General features: G+C 37.1%; 1 protein-coding gene across 1 annotated transcript in view; it reads left to right on the forward strand.

Annotated features, from left to right (window-relative positions):
- LOC106881176 (tetratricopeptide repeat protein 7B) overlaps window positions 1-22761 on the forward strand; it is a 150244-nt gene that overhangs the window by 31747 nt on the left and 95736 nt on the right. Inside the window, exons 5-7 of the mRNA XM_089351411.1 lie at window positions 8741-8819; window positions 10249-10385; window positions 11670-11733. Coding sequence (XP_089207537.1) covers window positions 8741-8819; window positions 10249-10385; window positions 11670-11733 — 280 coding nt within the window. The remainder of the gene's footprint in view (window positions 1-8740; window positions 8820-10248; window positions 10386-11669; window positions 11734-22761) is intronic.

Raw genomic sequence — 22761 nt, forward strand, 5'->3', positions numbered from 1 at the left:
ACTCTAAAGGTACAAGGATGTGAATAGAAATGGGACGGTAGAGAATTGCCCAGGGTGCATGAATAGGGTGTTCACGTGAATGCAAAAGTGGTGGGGGGAATGTAGTGACTAGTGAAATCTAAGTATATAGGGGCAGGGGGTGACAGGATAGCAATAATATAGTTGGCAGGGTGGGAAGAACACGATTGGGCTGCAAAAGTGGAGAGAGAGAGAGAGAGAGAGATAAGTATAATGCATGAAGAAGAGGAGATGTGAAAATGAGGAGAAGAGGCGATGTAGTTTGATTTATTGGGGTATGGTGTGTGAAAAATTTAATGTTACATGTTTTGCTGAGTTGGACAGGTCTTCTCAAGAACCTCATATCACCAGACATCATAGTCCATCATCATTTCCTCTGTGAGGCCCAACATCTTGAGGTCAGCCCTCATTACTTCATCCTAAGTATATAAGTCATCATCATCATCATCATTTAGGATCCGTTTTCCATGCTGGCATGGGTTAAACAGTTTGACTAGAACTGGTAAGCCAGAGAGCTGTACCAGGTTCTAGTCTGATGTGGCTTGGTTTCTATGGCTAGATGCCCTTCCTAACACCGACCACTCCACGAGTGTAGTGGGTGCCTTTTATGCGTCACTAGCATAGGTGCCTTTTATGTGTCATCAGCAAGGGCACCTTTTACATGTCACCAGCACTGGCCATGACTATAATTTTATTTGGCTTGATGAGTCTTCTCAAGCACAGCAAATTCCCAAAGGTCTTGATCACTTGTCATTGCCACTGTGAAACCCAACATTTGAAGATCATGCTTCACTACCTCGTCCCATGTCTTCCTGATTCTACCTCTTCCACATGTTGAAATTTCTACCTGCACCTTCTTTCACATTTTGAGCAGGGCTATTTTCTTTGAGAGAGTAGAGTCCTGTCTGTTTTCCTGCTTACTAGAAGTTTGGTTTTTGCTAAATTAACTTTAAGGCCCTTCGATTCCAAGGTTTGCTTCCTCACCTGAAATTTCTTTTCTGATTCTACTGCTTATTCTGCTTTAGGAATAAGGTCATCAGCATATAATAGTTCTCACAACAACTGGTCTTTAATAAATTCCTCTGTTATGACCTGGAGAACTATGAAGAATAAGAGGGGACTGAGATGCGGGTCTTCATGAACTCTTACCTGAACATTATATTTGTTGCTGTTCTTCTTGCCAACTTCCACACCTTATTGATAGAACCCTTGTACATGACTTGTATGTTTTGCACCAGCTATTCATCTACTCCTAGCTTCCTCAGAAACCACAAGATCACAGAGTGAGGGACCTTGTTAAAGGCTTTCTCCTGGTTGACAAATACCCACTACAATGACTTACTTCTGATTAAATACCTCTCCACTTGTCTTATTAGAAAGAAGGCATCAATGGTACTTCTCACTGGCACAATGCCAAACTGAATCACATCTAGTGCAATACTCTTCCTAATTAAATGTTCTATAACTTGTTTCGTAACTTTCATGACCTGGTTCAGCAATTTGATACCTTTATAATTACTTCTATCTAAGGCGTCTCCTTTACCTTTGTATAGTTGACTATAATGCTGCTGCACATGTTGTTGGACATGACACCTTGTAATAACTGATTAACTATATGGATGACGAGGCTGTTTCCCCCACACACACAAATACACACACATATGTCTATAATTTTGTGATGTGTTATATTGATCACAACATATAACCAATGTTTAGAACTCCATATCTTTGGTTTCGCATCAAAAGATCCATATGTGAGGTGCCAATGAGTTATTATTCCATGTTCTTTATTGTAGTTCCATTTTGATATTTTGAATACAGTGTACATATAAGAAACAAATTTGGAAACAAAATTTTAAGTTTGTTCAATACATTCTGACATGTATATCATAAACAACAATATCTGTTATATATGGAAATACCTCATAAGCAGACTATATTATCAAATCATCAGAGATTGCATAACAAAAATGAAAAAATGTTAAGCTATATAATAACCTTTGGACAGTATAACAACTGTATTGAGTTGGGTCAAGGTATTTACTTAATTCATTGTGACCACAGTCAATGTGTGCACTTGCTCTTGTTATTGGTGTCATCTTTACAAGCAATCTATCGTCTTGGGTGGATGTCAGATGCTCCTTTATCAAGAACTTAATGACAGCATGCTGCTTTTGCTTGGAAGTGTAGCGGCACTAACGTTGTCCACACTCAAATGGTGCGTCTTACGTGCCACCGGCATGGGTGCCAGTTGGGCGGCACTATCATCAGCCATGACTGATTTTGCTCAGTTCAACAGGACTTCACAGGCACAGCATATTGCCCAACGATTGAAAGGTGCTTTTTTTTAAACAAGTCAGTTATGTGACACTGGTATTGGCCATGACTATGATCTCACTTGGCTTGCTGGGTCTTCTCAAGCATGGCATATCTTCTAAGGTCTTGGTCACTTGTCATTGCCTCTGTGAGGCCCAACGTTCAAAGGTCGTGCTTTATCACCTCATCCCATATCTTCCTGAGTCTGCTTCTTCTACAGGTTCCCTCCACTGTTAGTTGCGTGATACTTCTTCATGCAACTGTCTTCTTCCATACATATCACATGACCATACCAACACAGTCATTTCTCTTGCACACATCTGATGCTTCTTATGTCCAACTTTTCTCTCAGGGCACTTCCACTCTGTTGTGTATGCACACTGACATTACACATCCAATGGAGCATACTAGCTTCATTTCTTTCAAGCTTACGCATGTCCTCAGCTGTCACAGCCCATATTTCACTGCAGTGTAGCATGGCTGTTCACACACAGGCATCATACAGTCTACCTTTTACTCTGAGCGAGAGGTAGGTGCTCTAGCAGAGGTAGGTGCTCTAGCAGAGGTAGGCGCTCTCTGAACTTTGCCCAGGCTATTCTTATTCTCACTGCTACACTCTCAGAGCATCCACCCCCACTACTGACTTGGTCAACTAGGTAACAGAAGCTATCAACTACTTCTAGTTTTTTCCCCTGGCATGTGATGGAATCTGTTTTCTGTACATCTTCAGTGTTTATTGCTCCTGTGCATCTGCCACATACAAAAAATATCTTCCCAGTTAACCTTCCTTTGATATTGCCACACTTCTTATGTGTCCATAGCTTACACCAGGTACATCTTAAGGAGTTTCTACCTACACCTTTTCTACAGATTGAACAGGGCCATCTATATGAAGAGATTTGTGATTTGTCCGCCTTCCTATTTACTAAGACTTTGGTTTTTGCTAGGTTAACTCTAAGGCCATCAGTGGTGCTTCTCCCTGGCACAAACCCAAACTGTATCTCATCTAAATTAACTCTCTCCCTAATTAGTTGGGCTATGACCCTCTCCTTGACTTTCATCACCTGAGCTAACAATTTGATACTTCTGTAATTATTCCTATCTAAGACGTTACCTTTACCTTTGTAGCAATTGACTATGGTGCTGCTACACCAGTCATTGGCTATGACTCCTTCGTGTATCACCTGGTTAACTTTATGGGTGACTAGACTATAGCCTACACCACCAGATATTTTAAGCATCTCAGCAATGATGTAAGGTTTTTTATAAGGTTAATTATTTGTTCTAACTGAAATTTAGTTGTGTTGATAGTTTTTACTGTAATCCAAATTTATTTTTTTTATATATTTATATTATGAAACTTCAAGACTGAAAGATAAATTTGAAAGTATTTGTTGTATACCATAAGTTAAATCATTTCTCTGGCAAAAGGCAATGAAAGAGCTTCAACATGTTCACTCAACTGGCTAGAAATAACAACCAGATCTCACTCAAATCACATTGATCTTTCATAAAAATAGAACACATTAAATAATATAGCCCTACAAATTCATAAAATCTTGGGATGGTCGTAGCTGGAAGATTTTTTGATTATCAGTCTGCTGGGTCAGGGTTGATCTGAAACTAGACAGCACAAGCAAATAAAAATTAAAAAAAAAAAAAAAAAAAAAAAGAAACAAGCATGACTAGTTAGCATAACTCATCATTATCACAATCCTGTTGATTTTTATTAAAAATCTCCCAAAACTAGTTTTGCTGGTTTTTGGCAGGGGAACTAGTTGGTGGTAAACACTGCTGAAATTATTTGATCTTCAGAAAAGATATCTTGTTTAGAGCTACAGTTCTATAGCTTAGACTTCAGACTTGCTGAAATCTTGTTAATACACAGATTTTTCTCATGGTATGAGTAATCATGCAAATATTTTCTTTATTGATATAGTTTTGATAGTTAAATTACATTCAGCATTAATCTATCATCCTGTTCCCCTACCACTGTCCTGTTATTCTTGTATGAGGTCTTGATATGTAACCTTCTAACATGTCTTCATTGGTTTAACTCTTGTCACCCAAAATACCCCATTCATTATCTATTTGAAACTGTTGTCCAGACTAATGTTGTCATCTGTCTAGATCAGTGGTTCCCAAAAGGGGCGGTACTGCCCCCCCCCCCCCCCCCCCACTGGGGGCAGTGGAAACATCCAGGGTGGGGGCATTGAAGAAAAGTCAGGCAATAATGGGGTGGCCAAAAGAGGGTCATGAATGTAAAAACGACAAAATAATAGGTTAATTAAGTTCAATTTTATTTGTGAAATATAGTTGTTTTGAATTTGCTGCAAGAACGTGGTCTACATTTGAGATGGTGATGTGGGGGGCAGCGCTAGGAATATGGCCTAGGTGCCAAGGAGGTGGCAGCCCTAAAAAATTTAGGAATCGCTGGTCTAGGTAGATTGACCAACGACCAATACTTTGATATCAATAACTTTCACAATTCACTTGTATTTAACTTGTCTTTCTCGTGCACAGTTGCTCAGTTAAGGTAGCTGACACCCATCACTTGAAATATTTTCATAATTTGGCAATTAAAAAACAAGACTCTAGTGTTATCCCATAAGGCTTAACTGCAGTAAAAGGCAGGCCTGTAGAGAAATTGACATTATTGACTGGTAAATTCACAAACCTATTTTTTGGTGACATGATAATGTTAATAATGTTACTTCTTGTGCACATTATACGTCTAACCTCTTAGCATTCAGATTATTCTGTCAAATGTAATGCTTACTTAGTCACCCCGTTTTGAATAAATCATGCATTATTTATCTCATACTGTTGAGATTATAATGATGTGATTTTTTATTTTTAGAATGACATTGTAGTGTAAGCCTGAGAGGCTGGATCTCACTGGCTTGAACATAAAACAAATAGAAAATTTGGGCCAAATATGGTTAGTTTAAATGCTAAAGGGCTAATATGCATATTTGGCTTATTCTTTTTTAAGCATTGCTGGTCTTTGGTATTTATTGTCCATGTTTCATGGTCATGCAATATTACATGTCTGACATTAGGCCAATCCAGTTCTTTTGGAATCATAAAGATTCATGAGCTAATGTTTATCTGCAGTTACCATATCGAGAGACAGGTGAGAGTCATTGATCTTCTTGAATAGTATGCTAGTCTATTGCAGGTAACTTTCTCCACAGTGGGAAATGAATTCAGTGTTGCAAAATGATGAATAACTCATCAGCTACACATTGTTGCTATATACTCACTCTGTGGCATCTAGTTCAAGCTAATTAACCTGTATCACATTTAACACCTTAGGTAGACTTTATCTGTGGATGTTAAGTGTTTTGGCTGTAGATTCACACACACGCACGCACGCACGCACACACACACACACACACTTTCATTCATGTTCCTTGTATTTCCTAATTAGTTAATACACTATTTCAGACATTTCATTGTTTTTCATCTTATATGTCCATTTACTGTGGGGAGATTTTGAAATCATGATCTTGAAGTCTTTTTTTAGTTAATATTATTAAAATTCCTCTCAAGTTCCTAGATTAGTTTTATTTTTAATCAACAACTGAATAATTTGGAATTGTATAGTACTCTTTTTATATTTCTACTTTTATTATACTTTTAAACAAAATTCAGCATCACCACATCATCTTCATCATTATTACCGCCACCATCATTATCATTGTCTTTATCATTTATCTCACACGTACAGCATAATCTCCTGCAAGCGTAAACACTACACCTTTGCTAACTTTGCTTGCTCTCATCTCACCTACTAGTGACATCTGTGGCTTTCTCTAGTGATATTCACAGCTTCACTAGTTGTTATTGTTCTTGATGTTTATTTAGCTCAAGGTGAATCTGGTCAAGCTGATCTATGACCAAAGGTATTCCACATCTTTTATTCAGATGTACTATACCTAGGGCCACATTATCAAATATGTTCTTCCTTTTTTAGGATAGTTGAATGTGATTTGAAGGAAATTTAGCAGCTATTTCTTGTGTTATATGTGTAATCATGATCATCGTTTAACGTCCGCTTTCCATGCTAGCATGGGTTGGACGATTTGACTGAGGACTGGTGAACCAGATGGCTACACCAGGCTCCAATCTGATTTGGCAGAGTTTCTACAGATGGATGCCTTTCCTAACACCAACCACTCCGAGAGTGTAGTGGGTGCTTTTACGTGCCACCGGCACGAAGGCTAGTCAGGCGGTACTGGCAATGGCCACGCTCAAAATGGTGTATTTTATGTGCCACCTGCACAAGAGCCAGTCCAGGGGCACTGGCAACGATCTTGCTCGAAAGTCGTTACACATGCCACGGGCACAAGTGCCAGAACGGCGATGCTGGGCACAGGTGCCATTTAGTTATGTTGATGTACATATTGTAGATATATGTCATGTGTTTGGTTGGCTTCTTGCCATGGCCTCCTAGTATCAGCCTTACAAATCCTAGTCATGTTATTCAAATACCTCAAGTAGGTTCTTAATTGGAATACTCATCAATTATAAGTCATATTATCCCAGATAATTTGGTCCTATTCTCAATATCTTGATGAACTGAAGGGTTACATACGTGCTGCTTTAATCCTTTAACATTCAAACTGGCCATATGTGGCCCAAATATTCTTCCAGTTTCATGTTGAAACCAACCAGATCAAGCCTCTCATACCTACCCTACAATGTTATTCTCAAAGTAAGCTACCATATCATTTAAATCTTGAAGCTGTAAAATAATATATGATTAATTTTTTTTTAATGTAAATGAATAAGCATTACATTTGACAGAGTTATCTGAATGCTAAAGGGTTAAGCAATAGGGTTCTGTTCAATGATGAATTTAAATTAATTTCCTTTATTACTACCCATGTTCAAATCCCTTTACTATGGGAAGCCATTGGATTTAAATGCATTTTCATATTATAAAATGGTTGTAAAATAGAGTGAGTTCACTTTATTTTTCAGTTAATGTTACCATTCATTTCCCATGAATTGATAAAATAAGGAACAATTATATAGTGAGGATGAGTAAATTAACCACATTCATATTGCTTGCTACATTGGGTATGATCAATAAAGCCAATTATTTTCTCCATTATGTAACTTTGTATTTGTTTTTTTTTTAATGAATTTAGACATTTCCAGTCTGAAACTTGCTTTATATTTAAATATTCTATCTTTGCATTTGATTGGAATACATTTATATTGATGACATACTTATTTATCTAAATTACATTCTAAATGCTATATAACTTGTTTGTATCAGCTGTTCACTTCCTGTTTAATTCAGGTTTTCCAGTATGCTAATAATTGATGTTGTAAGCAATATCCTTTTGACGTAGTATATTTTAATATTCATGTATCTAAGGCAGGACAACGGCAGAAAGAGTATAGTGCCTGAGTAAATAACTTGGATTTAGTCACCTCTGAGTTCAAATCCCATCAAAATTGACATTGCTTTTCATCCCGCTAGAGTCATCATTATGATGGTAGATTAATTACCAGATATATACTAAAGTTATTCCAATCACCTATATTTGCTTCTTAAATATTTGTGGCCTTGTTCCAACATGAGAAATGAAAAGTCGTGTATTTTACTACAAATGAAGATCTCAAGTTATGAATAAAGTCTATTATTAATCCCTTTGTTATTACATTTCTGTTTGAATACACTTTGTTTCAATAAATTTAGAAAATAATAAAGAATACATTAAAATAACTTTTCATTATTAAGCTGGTGTTTGGAACATAATTTGATATGAAATTTTGATAGAATGTTCTAATTTAGATGAATTTTAAAACAGGAAATTTGTATCACAGAACCAGGGGCAGTTTCTGACAGATTGGTGCCGAAAGGGTACACATTAATAGTTTTTAACTGAAACGATCTATTACGAGCCTTTCTGTTCTATAAAAATAAGTATCAGTTGATAAAGTCAGTGTTGGTATCAATATATTTGGTTGTATACTGGAAGGTAGGGTCCTAGCATGACCATAGCTCACCAAGTGAAACCAGTGCAAGAATAAAAGAATACTCTTATAGTTACTGGCTCATCACTAAGCTGTTGCTTAGCATTTCCATTGGAGATGTTAAATGATGGAATATGAAACTTTACTCAATTTCTAATAGGACACAAGCCTATATAATCTTTCCAATCTGATCTTACTAATTTACATTCTATTTTCTTGAAAACCGAAAAATCGTTTTATTTTGCCAAGTTTTTCAATGTTTGTCTTTCTTCGTTTAATCATCTCATATTTCTTTTAGGAGTTATGATATTGCCTGATTTATCTACTCTCAACACAACTGAACATTCTTAATTTCTTTTCATTAATCCTGTTGAAATCATTGCTAATGTTATCATGTCTGAATATTTTGTAGAAAACTCTCCTGTGGTATTAGCAGATTTCGAGAGCTACTACGGGCAGTCGAATCTCGTTACACCCAAAGTTTACGACAGGTAATATTTTGTTTAGAAATGTTATCCATTACCCTTTGTGTGTGTTTTACTTCTTTGGTAGATTTATTTCAAACTAGCACCTGATCAATTTCTTTCCTCTTATAACCACATGGTGGAGGTCACACTTATTGATGACTGTTAAACTTTGGGATGGATAAAGAACCATTAAATAAGTATAAATCATAGACCATCATCATCATCATCGTTGTCGTCGTTTAACGTCTGCTTTCCATGCTGGCATGGGTTGGATGATTTGACTGAGGGCTGGCGAGCCAGAAGGCTGCACCAGGCTCCAATGGAGACATTAACATGTATTCAACTGTAGATATCTTCAATTTTTTTATTGTTACAGTAAGAGAATATGCTCTATATCCTTTTCTACCACTACTATAATGGTCCCTTCTATGTTTGAATTAGCTAGTTATGTACCTCTTAAGTTTACTTGATTTACTTGTCTGTCCTCCTGATATTGTCTCTATTGTATATTACTTATCAAAACTTGTACTAAACATTTTCTCCAATCCTTCCCAAAACTGTAACCCTTTGGAACTCACTCCCTAAACACATTAATAATAGAAACAACTGTTTGCCATCTTAAGAAATACCAGGACATTTACCACTCCTTTATACATCAGCTGAAGATATTTAATGATCAGCTGCTCTCTCCTTTCACTTGCATCCAGTTAACATTACATGTCTGATAATACAGTGACACTTTCACAATTAACAAATACTAAGTTTGCAACTGCACATGTAGATCCTGCATTGGCCTACATAGTCACATGCAGGTCTTCAGAAGTTAAAATCTGGTGGCTGATGACAATGTTTAATGGATTACATTCATAGCATTGCTCCAGCCTGTATAAATATTCCACATTCATCACTCTTGTTTCTCTATCGTGTAACATCACTTTTCTTACATATACTTCATACTGTCTGCTCTTCACATGAAGAGAAAAAATCCTTTGTTGACAACATCAGTAACCATTCCAGAAACTTCTTCCACCTCTTCATCACTCTGGCAACTATGCTTTCACTTCACTTGCCACCACCTCTCTCCCCTCCTACACTAATTAGATCATCTAGGTGGCATAAAATATCAGCTGTGTTTAGTAAGCCATCTGACTAGTTAATAGATTTCATTTCATTGTTACAGCTAATTACCCCTGTGCATCTATCACATCTCAAGTTCTCTCTCATGATTCAAACATTAAAAAAATATAATCTATTTGTATTATGTAACATCTGTTTATTAGTTCTTGGATTACTTCAGAATTTCTTAGTATTTTCTATAAATCTCATTATTCAAGCATTAAGATAAATAACATTATATCTATAACTTCTGATTGTTTAAATAACAGCCGTATTTATGCAATTGTATCTCTATGTTATTACTTTTTTAGTAATTTTAAAGTTTTGTGATATTTAGATTCTTTCCCGTCAGCTGGCTGAAGTTTTGTTGAGGGGTGTCTGTGAAAGAACATACATTCAATTAGATCTTAACTCTGAGAATTCAGAATCAAGAAGTGGAAACACAGCTGTTCCTAGAATGTATGCTGGAGATAAGTAAGTAAAGCAGAAATTTTTGTGAGAATTTTTAGAAAATATTTGTTTTATGTATATATATCTTTGTCTCTATCTTATTTTCTATTGTTATGTTTGTGATAATAAATTAAGAAATTGACATATTGTAGTGGCTTGAATACGAGGTGGGAATGTTTAGCAAATGTTGGGAGGAAAAAGTGCTGTGGGCTACTGGTTGATTATGGTTTAGTCAGAAGCAGGTTAATGAAGATTAGATGTTAAGGTAATATATATGAATCAGGCATCTCTGTATATAACATTGAATGCTGCTAAGTGAGAGTGTGGATAGCCAACTTAGACAATCTGCTTAATGGTTGGTGATTCATATGCCATCACTAGCATGTGTTGTCTTCATATTCTTGAGAGACCCAGTCCAGATAGCTGTATAGAGATACATGAACTGAGAGAGTTTTGAACAGCTTACCGCCATCAGCAGTAGCAGTTTTGATTTTAACTTATTCTGCGAGTAATGTTTGTAGACAGGCAGGTGGGCTCTGACAGATTGACTTAGATAAATGGGCCCCTGACTTTATCAATAGTAATAATTTCAAACATAGACACAAGTAATGATATGTTGTGTATTTTTACAAAATATGATGGTTTAAAGGATACTTGTAACTGGCTAAGTTTAATAGCTTGTTGGCTGAGAGAAATGCTGATTCACGTCTTCACATTATTGTTGTAGTCTTGTTATTTATGACCAGTCAGCTAAATTTCATTGATTTGTCCAACTTGATTGTAAAGAGGCACCATTTGGAACTGAAGCATACTGTTGTAAATAGCAGTAGAACTGTGTGAATAATGAATGTTTCCCTAGCTTACAATATTTAGTTTAAATCTTTCAAGGCTTGACATCAGGCTGACTTGTTTCATATACACTACATGGAACTGATGTTTTAAACTGTACTCCTATTGATGCAAATTGCTGGTAAAAAAAGTACTAGCTAAGTACTGGGGTCAACGTAATTGACAGTGCGCTCCCCGTAAATTTGAGACCTTGTACCTCTGTAAGAAATCAATATTTTGCTGTAAGCATTCAGACATTCATAACTGTATGTCATCATCATTTTAACATTCACTTTTCCTGAGTTGAATGTCTCTTTAAAACACATGTACTCCGTTGATTAATTGTTGCACTTATCTAAAATGTTTGCCAAAAGTTTTGGACTATACTAACTAATACACACATTACACACATGGATACAAACATGTAAGCACATAAACACAGTCTATTTTAATCTCAGAAGTATTTCTCTTTAATTATAGGCTATTTACACCAGCAAATGAGAATGAGGAAGCCCTTTTGTTACTTCTTATTGCTGAAGCTATTGTAAGTAATTGCTTATTATTTATTTTAAATTTGCTGTATAAGCCAAACACTTGTTGCTTACCATTTACCTGAGTGCGCAGCAGTTACTGTGCTTCTCTTAACAAATGGATTCTTTCTCTTATTATCAAAAATAGATTATGTATATTATATGTTATAAATACGATGTTCTATGTCTGTGAAACTTTACAATGAATTCTTTCTCTTTTTATCAAAGTTGGGTTTATATATATGTCATAAATATGATAATCTGTGGTTGTGAAACTTGACTTGTGGAGTGATGACAGAGGGTGGTCTATAAGAGTGAAGGTAGATGGCCTGTAGTGGCTAGACAGACTGTACAGTATATATGTAAATAATGTATTGTTATATGACAGTACACATAAAGGGCCTGTAATGACTGTATAGTGTGTGTGTGTGTGTGTGTGTGTGTGTGTGTGTGTGAGTGAGTAAAAATGTGTAGAGAATCTGTAGCGACTGGGGAAACTGTATGTTGTTTATGTCTGGTGTGTTGTTATATAGTAGTGTAGACAGAAGACCTGCAGTGATGGGAGAGACTGTGTTGTATGGCAATGAAGGTAGAGGTTCTGTAGTAACTGGAGAGACTGTAGAGTGTATATGTCAGTATTGTTGATGTGTTGCTCTCGATCAGCCTTGATTAATCAGATTGCATGCAGGTAGTTGGCTTGGCTGAATGATGAGACATGACCCATATCTTCAAAGTTATATGAATTTTCCCTGTTATATGGATCTTTCCAGGTTATACCATGTCTCCACCTAACTGAGAATCATACTACACACTCCAACATTTAGTATGGGGTGCACATGCACCACAACAGTCTCTCTGCTCTCCTGTCTATTCCCATCCACTTGTAGATTCTGATGGTAACCATAGTGGAAGCGGGCACGGTGGGCATGGTCAGAATGCAACAGTTAGTGTTATTCTGCACTTATTGGTGGTGTGCACCCCAGTTGAGTTATTGATGTTGCAATTATTTCTGTGTGGGTGTGTTCCTTATGCTTGTCTGGGCTTAGTGGGAGAAATAGTTTCTTGGATGTTGTTGTATTAGTGCTCTGGTGGTCTGGAGTGTTGCGTATTTGTATACATATATACATACCCACACACCTGTGTATACATATATATACATACACACATATATATATATATATCATCATCATCATCATCATCATCGTTTAACGTCCGCTTTCCATGCTAGCATGGGTTGGACGACTTGATTGAGGACTGGTGAAACCGGATGGCAACACCAGGCTCCAATCTAAATTTGGCAGAATTTCTACAGCTGGATGCCCTTCCTAACGCCAACCACTCAGAGAGTGTAGTAGGTGCTTTTACGTGTCACCTGCACGAAGGCCAGTCAGGCGATACTGGCAACGGCCACGCTCGAAATGGTGTCTTTTATGTGCCACCCGCACAAGCCAGTCCAGGGGCACTGGCAACGATCTCGCTCAAAAAATCCTACGGAAGCCAGTCAGGCGGTACTGGCAACGGCCATGCTCAAAATAGTGCATCTTATGTGCCACCCGCACAAGAGCCAGTCCAGGGGCACTGGCAACGATCTTACTTGGCGTGCCGGGTCTTCTCACGCACAGCACATTTCCAAAGGTCTCGGTCAGTAGTCATCGCCTCGGTGAGGCCCAATGTACGAAGGTCTTGCCTCACCACCTCAGCCCAGGTCTTCCTGGGCCTACCTCTTCCACGGGTTCCCTCAACTGTTAGGGTGTGGCACTTTTTCACGCAGCTATCCTCCTCCATTCTCACCACATGTCCATACCAGCGCAATCGTCTCTCTTGCACGCCACAGCTGATGCTTCTAATGTTCAGCTTTTCTCTCAAGATACTTACACTCTGACGGGTATTCACATTGACATTACACATCCAACGGAGCATACTGGCTTCATTCCTTGCGAGCTTACGTATGTCCTCAGCAGTTACAGCCCATGTTTCACTGCCATGTAGCATGGTTGTTCGTACGCATGCGTCATACAGTCTGCCTTTTACTCTGAGTGAGAGTCCCTTTGTCGCCAGCAGGGGTAAGAGCTCTCTAAACTTTGCCCAGGCTATTCTTATTCTAGCAGCTACACTTTCAGCGCACCCACCCCCACTACTAACTTGGTCGCCCAGATAGCGGAAGCTATCGACTACCTCTAGTTTTTCACCCTGGAATGAGATAGAAGTTGTTTCCTGTTTGTTTGCAGTCTTTATTGCACCTGAACATCTGCCACAAACAAAAACTAACTTGCTAGTTAACCTGCCTTTGATGTTGCTGCACCTCTTATGTGTCCATAGCTTGCACCGGGTACATCTTATAGAGTTACTACCTACTCCTTTTCTACATACTGAGCAGGGCCATCTACCTGAAGGGGTTTGTGTTTTATCTACCTTCCTACTTATTAGGATTTTGGTTTTAGCTAGGTTGACTCTAAGGCCCTTCAATTCTAGACCTTGCTTCCACACCTGAAACTTCTTCTCTAGTTCTGATAGTGACTCCGCAATTAGGGCAAGGTCATCAGCATAGAGGAGCTCCCAGGGGCAACCTGTCTTGAACTCCTCTGTGATTGCCTGGAGGACTATGGTAAATAATAGGGGGCTGAGGACGGAACCTTGGTGGACCCCTACCTCTACCTGGAATTCATTGCTGTACTCATTTCCAACCCTCACCTTACTGGCAGCATCTCTGTACATGGCTCTCACAGCTCTCACTAACCATTCTTCTATCCCAAGTTTCCTCATTGACCACCAGATAAGGGATCGGGGGACCCTGTCAAAGGCTTTCTCCATGTCAACGAAAGCCAGGTACAGAGGTTTATCCTTAGCTAGGTATTTCTCCTGCAACTGTCTCACTAGAAATAAGGCATCAGTAGTGCTTTTACCTGGCACGAACCCAAACTGCATCTCATCTAAATATATATATATTTATATTTATATTTATATGTATATGCAAACCATAGAAAGTCAGGTAGGTGATTTCTCTAGCCAATGTTTTGTGTGTTGTTTATTAAAACTAGTGTTGAGTGTTTTTGTATGAATAAATGGTAGAGAATGGTAGTTAAAATGGTTTTTGCAGGAGCTGTCATATATTTTTCAGAGTGGGGTTTGTGAGTAGAGTGGTGATTCAGGGTAGTCTGAATGTGTGTTGTGATTTGGAGAGGGTGATACGTGGATTAAAATGTCAAATATCAGAGTTTCAGGAATGTTAGAGAGTATGCTTTGGAGGGAGATAGGTCTGTATGATGTAACTTCACAAAAAATTTTGTTGACTTTAAAATTGTTATAATTTTGCCCTGCTTTCAGATTTTGGGAATTTGGCAAAGTTAGGTGTAAGTAGATGTAAACATCAGTTACATGCTGTTGTATGGTGGAATAAATAAATAATGTGTAGTGATTGAAGAGATTGTTTGGTGAAAATACAAGTTGTGTAAGGTATGGCATTGGAAGTAGAATGTTTGTAGTGACTGTTGATACTATGTATCAGTGGAGTGATGCTGCATGTTATTGAAATCATCATCATCGTCAACATTTGATGTCTTTTCCATGCTGGCATGGGTTGGATGACTTGACAGGAACTGGCAAGGCCAGGGATTGCACCAGGTTCCATAGTCTGTGTTGGCTTGGTTTCTATGGCTGGATGCCCTTCCTAATACCAACCACTTTACAGTGTTCTGGGTGTTTTTTACATGGCACCAGTACCCACACCAATGCTTTTTACATAGCATCTTGGTTTTAGCTTCTGAATTCTGTTGTGCTAGGTGGGTCTTGTTAAGTACAGCGATGTGCCACATATCTTGGTCCTCTGTTACATCCTTCATAAGGTTCAACGCTTTGAGGTCAGCCTTCAATACTTCATCCCATGTCTTCCTGGGTTTCCCTCTTCTACAGCTTTCCTCCTCTTTAAGTGATTGGCACTTCTTTATGCAACTGTCCTCATCCATCTGCATCACATGACCAAACCAGCATAGTCTCCTCTCTTGCACACTGCATATAATTCCTCTTATGCCAAACTTCTCTCTCACTGACATCACACATCCAGCAGAACACACTAGCTTCGTTCCTATCCAGCCTTTGCACATTCTCTGCATTCAGAGCCCATGTCTCATTATCATCCAGCTGTCACAGGGCATATGACAGTACTGGATTTTCATTGTAAGAAAAAAACTAGTTGAGTATGATCAAATGAATATGCAGTGTAAAGTTGAAAGAAAGGTGAAACTCAAATGAATTTTTAAAAAAAGAAAGAGCTGGATATAAGCTCCCATCCTCCATCAGACAACAGATGTTTGTTTTCATAACGACATGTAATTTAATGGAGATTTAATCTGCCACATGATAGATCTGAAAAAAATCCATAAACTAAATGGAGTAGAGATAGACTGAGGACAACTTGAAGTGAAGTAGCTGGGAGATGGTTTAAGAAAGTCACACTTCCAAAATATGATAAAAGAATAAGAAATTATGAGAGAAGTAAGATTCTATATTGCTTTTACTGTTCAGCATATTGTAGCATGGCTAAAACATACATTAAGTTAATGATGAAGTTCACAGTGACGTATACGTATATACTTTGAAGGCATATATAAATGTAGAGCATTTATATAACAATAGCAATAATAATAATAATAATAATAATAATAATAATAATAATAATAATAAATATTCAGACAAATACATAAAAACACCAGGACTTACAAATATATATAACATACAGAAAATTGCACTACTGGGCACTGCACACATCCTACGCAAAACACTTTCAATACAGTAACCATAAGAGCAGCACAGCAAACCACAGCACATACCCAAGGCACACAGAGCTGCGCTCGGTAGTGAAGTAAAAGCACGTTATAAAAATAAAACTACTGAACAATAATAATAATAATAATAGTGATTTCAAATTTTGGCACAAGATCAGCAATTTCAGGGGAGTGGGTAAGTTGATTATGTCAACCCCAACTGGTACTTATTTTATCAGCCCCGAAAGTATGAAAGGCAAAGTTGACCTCAACGGAATTTGAACTCAGAATGTGAAGATTGCCTGGTGTGCTAACGATTCAGCCAGCTTGCCACTCGAATAATAACAATAATAATAATAATAACAACAACAACAACAACAACAACAACAACAACAACAACAACAACAATAATAATAATAATAATAATAATGATAATAATAACAATAATAGTAATAACAATAAATAAATAAATGCATTGATAATAGATAATGGAGTAATAAATGTGCATAAAGCGATTAATACGTTAAAAAAATAAACAAAATAATGCTGTTGGGAAATTTTGTTGGAATTGACAATGTATAGTGTTTCTCTTGAGTGCTTTAATGAAATGATTATGGATTGACAAGTATTTGTCCATGAAGGGCATTTAGACATAAAAGCTTACTGTACACCATATGTTATGGACCTCCTTTCTCTAGCGATAAATGTAGCCTTGAAATACATCTAACTCATACGTGCATGGAAAAACAGGTGGTTAAATGGGAATGACAATGTTGGTGTTGATTTTGTTGATTGTTTTTGCTGTAACTCCATAAAATTTACATTAGTATCGTCTTTATTTGCCTTCACTGAACCTCCCCATATTATCTTAATACTTATCATGATTCCATAATGGGACAGGGCATTAAGTTTCTCCTCTTATTACATGGTTAGCCTCTGGTCTCAAAATGATGTTCGCTGTAATATTTCTATGCAAAATGAAGAAGACTTGTGCATAGTGGCTGTGTGGTAAGTAGCTTGCTTACCAACCACATGGTTCCGGGTTCAGTCCCATTGCGTGGCACCTTGTGAGTGGATTTGGTAGACGGAAACTGAAAATAAGCCCATCGTATATATGTGTATGTATATATATATGTGCGTGCATGTGTGTGTCTGTGTTTGTCTCCCTCAACATCGCTTGGCAACCGATGCTGGTGTGTTTACGTCCTCGTAACTTAGCAGTTCAGCAAAAGAGACCGATAGAATAAGTACTAGGTTTACAAAGAATAAGTCCTGGGGTTGATTTGCTCGACTGAAAGGCAGTGCTCCAGCATGGCCACAGTCAAATGACTGAAACAAGTAAAAGAATAAAAGAGTATATGGTTTAGCTGGCTGCTTTGTTTATTCTCCTGCCATGTGGTACTGACGTTCTAAATCTTATTATAATCATCATCATCATCATCATCATCATTATCCCAGTCTTTATTATTCTCATTAAATATATTTTCTATGATTGTAAAAAAACTTTGATAGTTTGTATGAAGCCACAAATAAAACCATACCAAATGTATTGAGTGTTGATGAAGCGTAGAAGAGTATATATAAAAAATATGGTAATTTTTTTTATATAAGAGAGAGCAGATGTTTCACCCATATAGGCTGTCCCAAAAGCCTAATTTCATTATTACAGAAGAAAAAAAAAAGCTTACAAAAATGAAAATAAATAATAAAATACAAAGTCTCCAGCATTGTGACATTTAGGTCTTTACCTATTTCACCTTCCCTGTAAATCTGTGGCCTGTTAAAAGAAATCAAGTGCAATCTTAGTGAATATGTGAAATAAATAATCTTCCCTCCAGTATGAAAATGAAGAGAAATCTGGTCCTTCCACTTGTTCATGAAATGTTCTACATATGTATGAGCAGTTTGACATGTACCCGAAGTGTTCCACATGAGTATGGGATTCACTGCACTGTGCAAAATACTCTCCTTTCTTTTTATACTGTTGTTATTTCTTACAATACACTCACTTCCAAACTTGAAGCTTCCCCCGAATCCCTGAATATGTAGTATTTAATGGTTTAATGGTGTAGGCTATCCAGCAGATGTGACCTGATGTTTTTAGTAACTGCTTGTGTGGGTGTGTATTTTTTGATGTGGCTGTGACTAATATTTCAATGTTTTGTGTAAACCCTTCTCTGTGTTTACTGAAAGCCGTCTCTGCTTAAAAGCTGTCTAGTGAATAGTGTGTCAAAATAATAAAACAGGCTGTATTTGTAGAGAAACTCTTCATTCTTGTCATCACCCTAAATACTAGCAAATAAAGAAAGCAATTGAAAAAGCAAGAAATATTTTATGTTCCTTTCACTAAGGGGTAGACACAAATATAAATGACTTATATGACATCTCAGAATGCATATATCTGGTGAGATTGAAAATAGAATTTCCACTCCGAGAAAGCAATTTATTTTATGATTAACTTCATTATCATCATCATCATCATCATCATCATCTAATGTCCACTTTCCATGCTGGCATGGATCAGATGGTTTGACTGGAACTGGAAAGCTGGAGAGCTGCACCAAGTTTCCGTCTGATTTAGCATGGTTTCTATGGCTGGATGCCTTTCCTAACACCCAGCTTATCTAAATAAAATAATACTTTCTCCTTTTGATAATATGGTAAAATTCTAAATTGTCTTATATTAATTTTATGTTAATTTACTGTAACTGAAAGCATTTCTGAAAACTTACATTTGAGTTTTTAAGAGTAACTATTATTTTACACCTGGATGTCCTTTCTTACAAATGTCAATACAAGAGCAAAGTGAAACTGGTGGTACCTGTTCTTTATTAGATAAGATGATGCAGAATCACACATCTTATCTAGAGTGTCAGATGATGACTGCTGGAATGCTTGAACTCCCTGACTTTTTGTTAGTATTGTATAATACTTTGTATTAGTACTAGTATTGTATACCCTTGGACTCTTTATTACAATGCTGGTATTCTGTCTTAACCCTTCAGCATTCAAATTAATTTATCAAATGTAATGCTTATTATCCACATTTTAAAAAATTGATCTTGTGTTATCTTGTAGCTTCAAGATTTTGAAGATGTGACTGTTTACTTTTAGAATGACATCGTAGGGTAGGTGTGAGAGTTTGGACCTGGCCATTTTTCAACATAAAACAGGTAGAATGTTTGGGCCAGATAAGATCAGTTAAATGCTAAAGGATTAATTTATATAAAATTTATTTTTCAAGATTATAAATACTAATTTGAAATAGAAAATAGCAACACACACACACACTGACAAGAACTGTTCAAAACATGTTATTGTAATGAATATGTTGTTCATTTCATGGGCAGTGGATGGCAGCAACATTAGACCATTGCAATATTTAGTTGTTTCTCTTTACATTCTGGGTTCAAATTTCACTGAAGTTGGTACAAAATTTAAAAGCAAAATAAAAACTGTTTTTTAAATTAAATAGTTTATGAGGTACAGAAACTGTATGAAATTAAAGTAGTGGAGAACTTTCCCTGTGCTGTGTTCACTGTTCAAGACACTGGAGATCTAAATCTGTTTCTGGTGGTGCAATACCAGGTTAACTGGAAAATGATGTGTTGTTGCAGTAGTCTTCAGTGCAAAGATCAAGTCTTTTTTAAATAAGGATGATATGATATCGTACTCTTGAGAACAGGAGGAGACACATGGGATGAGAACAGGAGGAGACACATGAGATGGAGAGTCACTGAAGAGGTCATAGGATGTGTGATGGAAGATTTCAGACAAAGGGCACTAAAATAAGAATAATAATAAAGCTGAAGTGAAAAATGAATATATAGTGCATGTAGTTATTTGGCAGGAAGAAAAAAAAACAGAAAATGACCATCCCCAAATATAACGATATCTGTTCAACACATGATTTCACATCAAGAATCTTGTAAAACAAATACATAAATGTAATAATGATATGATAATAATTTCCTGTAATTTAGTGCTAGGTAGTTTTTATAGGGAGTAGAGTGTATTTAATTCTAAGCTATGATCACAACTTTAATGTATTGGTAGTATATATTTTATTTATTAACACTTTGTAGGTAAATGTCAACTTTGATGTGACTCGAGCTCAGAACAATCTCAGATTAGTCTCTGGAATTCATAAATTATTCTGTGGCTTTCTATTGGTTCATTCATTACCACAACTCCATAGTGAGTTAGCAGAAATGATAAGGCACCAGAATAAAAGCAGTACAATATCTAGTCTTATATTTGTGTACTCAAAGTTTAAATCCTCTCAAGATAGATTTTTCAGATAAGCATCTAAGGATGATAAATTAAATACAAGTAATATAGTTGATAAGAGCCATCAACTATATTCCTTGTCATTTATTTATAAATCAGTGCGGATAAAGAAAGCTAGCTCACCAGTACAAGGCTTTGGTCAGCCAAGGCTATTGTGGAAGATTATAGCCCTGAGTCTACCAAAGCCTTGTTAGTGGATTTGGAGATGGAAACTGAAAGAAAGCCATCATATATATGTATGCGATAATTGTAAAGGAGTGTCACTATCATTCAAGTGATGCCATTCATTTCCAGTCTTTTGTGAAAACACATTAGTGTATATGTTTACATTTATGTACGTTGACTACAACATTAGAGCATTTTAGCTCTTATTTCTAGTAATGTAGGTGTTTCTAACACCGTAATCACATTTAGTGACTGTTATACTTCCTTTTGGTGACACACTGCAAACTGCTGTTTATATTAATTTTATGTATAAACATTAGCAAATCGCTAAATCATCCATTAATTTGGATGATGAAAGCATATATACTAATAGAGAAGTGAGTCTGAAAAGAGCTGAAGTTTGAGCCAGTCTTAACTGATGAGGCAACAGAAATTGCTGAAACTGATGTCAGTATTAGGAATTCTTGATTGGCATTTTTCAGGTGATTAAGGTTCCTGTTAATGTGTGTGTGTGTATATATATATATATATATATATATATATATATATATATACATACATACATATATATATGTATATATATAGTGAAGGCACATGGCTTAGTGGTTAGGGCATTCGGCTCATAAGCGTAAGGTCATGAGTTCAATTCCCGGTGACGTGTTGTGTCCTTGAACAAGACACTTTATTTCACATTGCTCCAGTTCACTCGGCTGGCAAAAATGGGTAGTACCAGTATTTCAAAGGGCCAGCCTTGTCACACTTTGTGTCATGCTGAATCTCCCTGAGAACTACATTAAGGGTACACATGTCTGTGGAGTGCTCAGCCTCTTGCATGTAAAATTTCACGAGCAAGCTGTTCTGTTGATTGTATCAGCTGGGACCCTCGTTGTCGTAACTGACAGAGTGCTCCTTTTTATATCTATCTAGTCAGGGAGCAGTAGAATATATAGATAGGTATATGGGGTTTCATGTCCATAAAATGCTCAGCTTTACATCGTTTCTTCAGATCCTAGAATCTGGCCTACAGGTTTTAGGGTCTGAAGAAATGCTGTAAAGCTGAGCGCTTTATGGACAGGAAACCCAGGGTAACCCCGTACACCGCCCATATCTCTCTATCTATCTATTTACACCCCTACCACACACACACACACACACACACACACACACACACACATCTATATGTATATATATGCACACCTAGATGCATATGGATATAAATATATATATGGTTAGTGAGAGCTGTGCAAGCCATGTACAGGAATGCTGTCAGTAAAGTGAGGGTTGGCAACGAGTACAGTGAAGAATTCTGGGTAGAGGTAGGGGTCCACCAAGGTTCAGTCCTCAGCCCCCTCCTATTTATCATAGTCCTCTAGGCAATAACAGAGGAATTCAAGACAGGATGCCCCTGGGAGCTCCTCTATGCTGATGATCTTGCTCTAATTGCTGAGTCACTATCAGAACTAGAGAAGAAGTTTCAGGTGTGGAAGCAAGGATTAGAATCGAAGGGTCTTAGAGTCAACCTAGCTAAAACTAAAGTCCTAATAAGTAGAAAGGCAGACAAGCCACAAATCCCTTCAGGTAGATGGCCCTGCTCAATCTGTAGAAAGGGCGTAGGTAGAAACTCTATAAGATATACCCAGTGTAACCTATGGACATATAAGAGGTGCAGCAATATCAAAGGAAGTCTAACTGGGAAGATAGTTTTTGTATGTGGCAGATGCTCAGGAGCAATAAACACTGAAAATGTGCAGAGAACAACTTCTGCCACATTCCAGGCAGAAAAACTAGAAGTAGTTGATAACTTCTGTTACCTAAGTGACCAAGTCA

This window comes from Octopus bimaculoides, chromosome 4, assembly GCF_046866305.1.
Source record: "Octopus bimaculoides isolate indiv1 chromosome 4, ASM4686630v1, whole genome shotgun sequence".
In the NCBI taxonomy this organism is placed as follows: domain Eukaryota; kingdom Metazoa; phylum Mollusca; class Cephalopoda; order Octopoda; family Octopodidae; genus Octopus; species Octopus bimaculoides.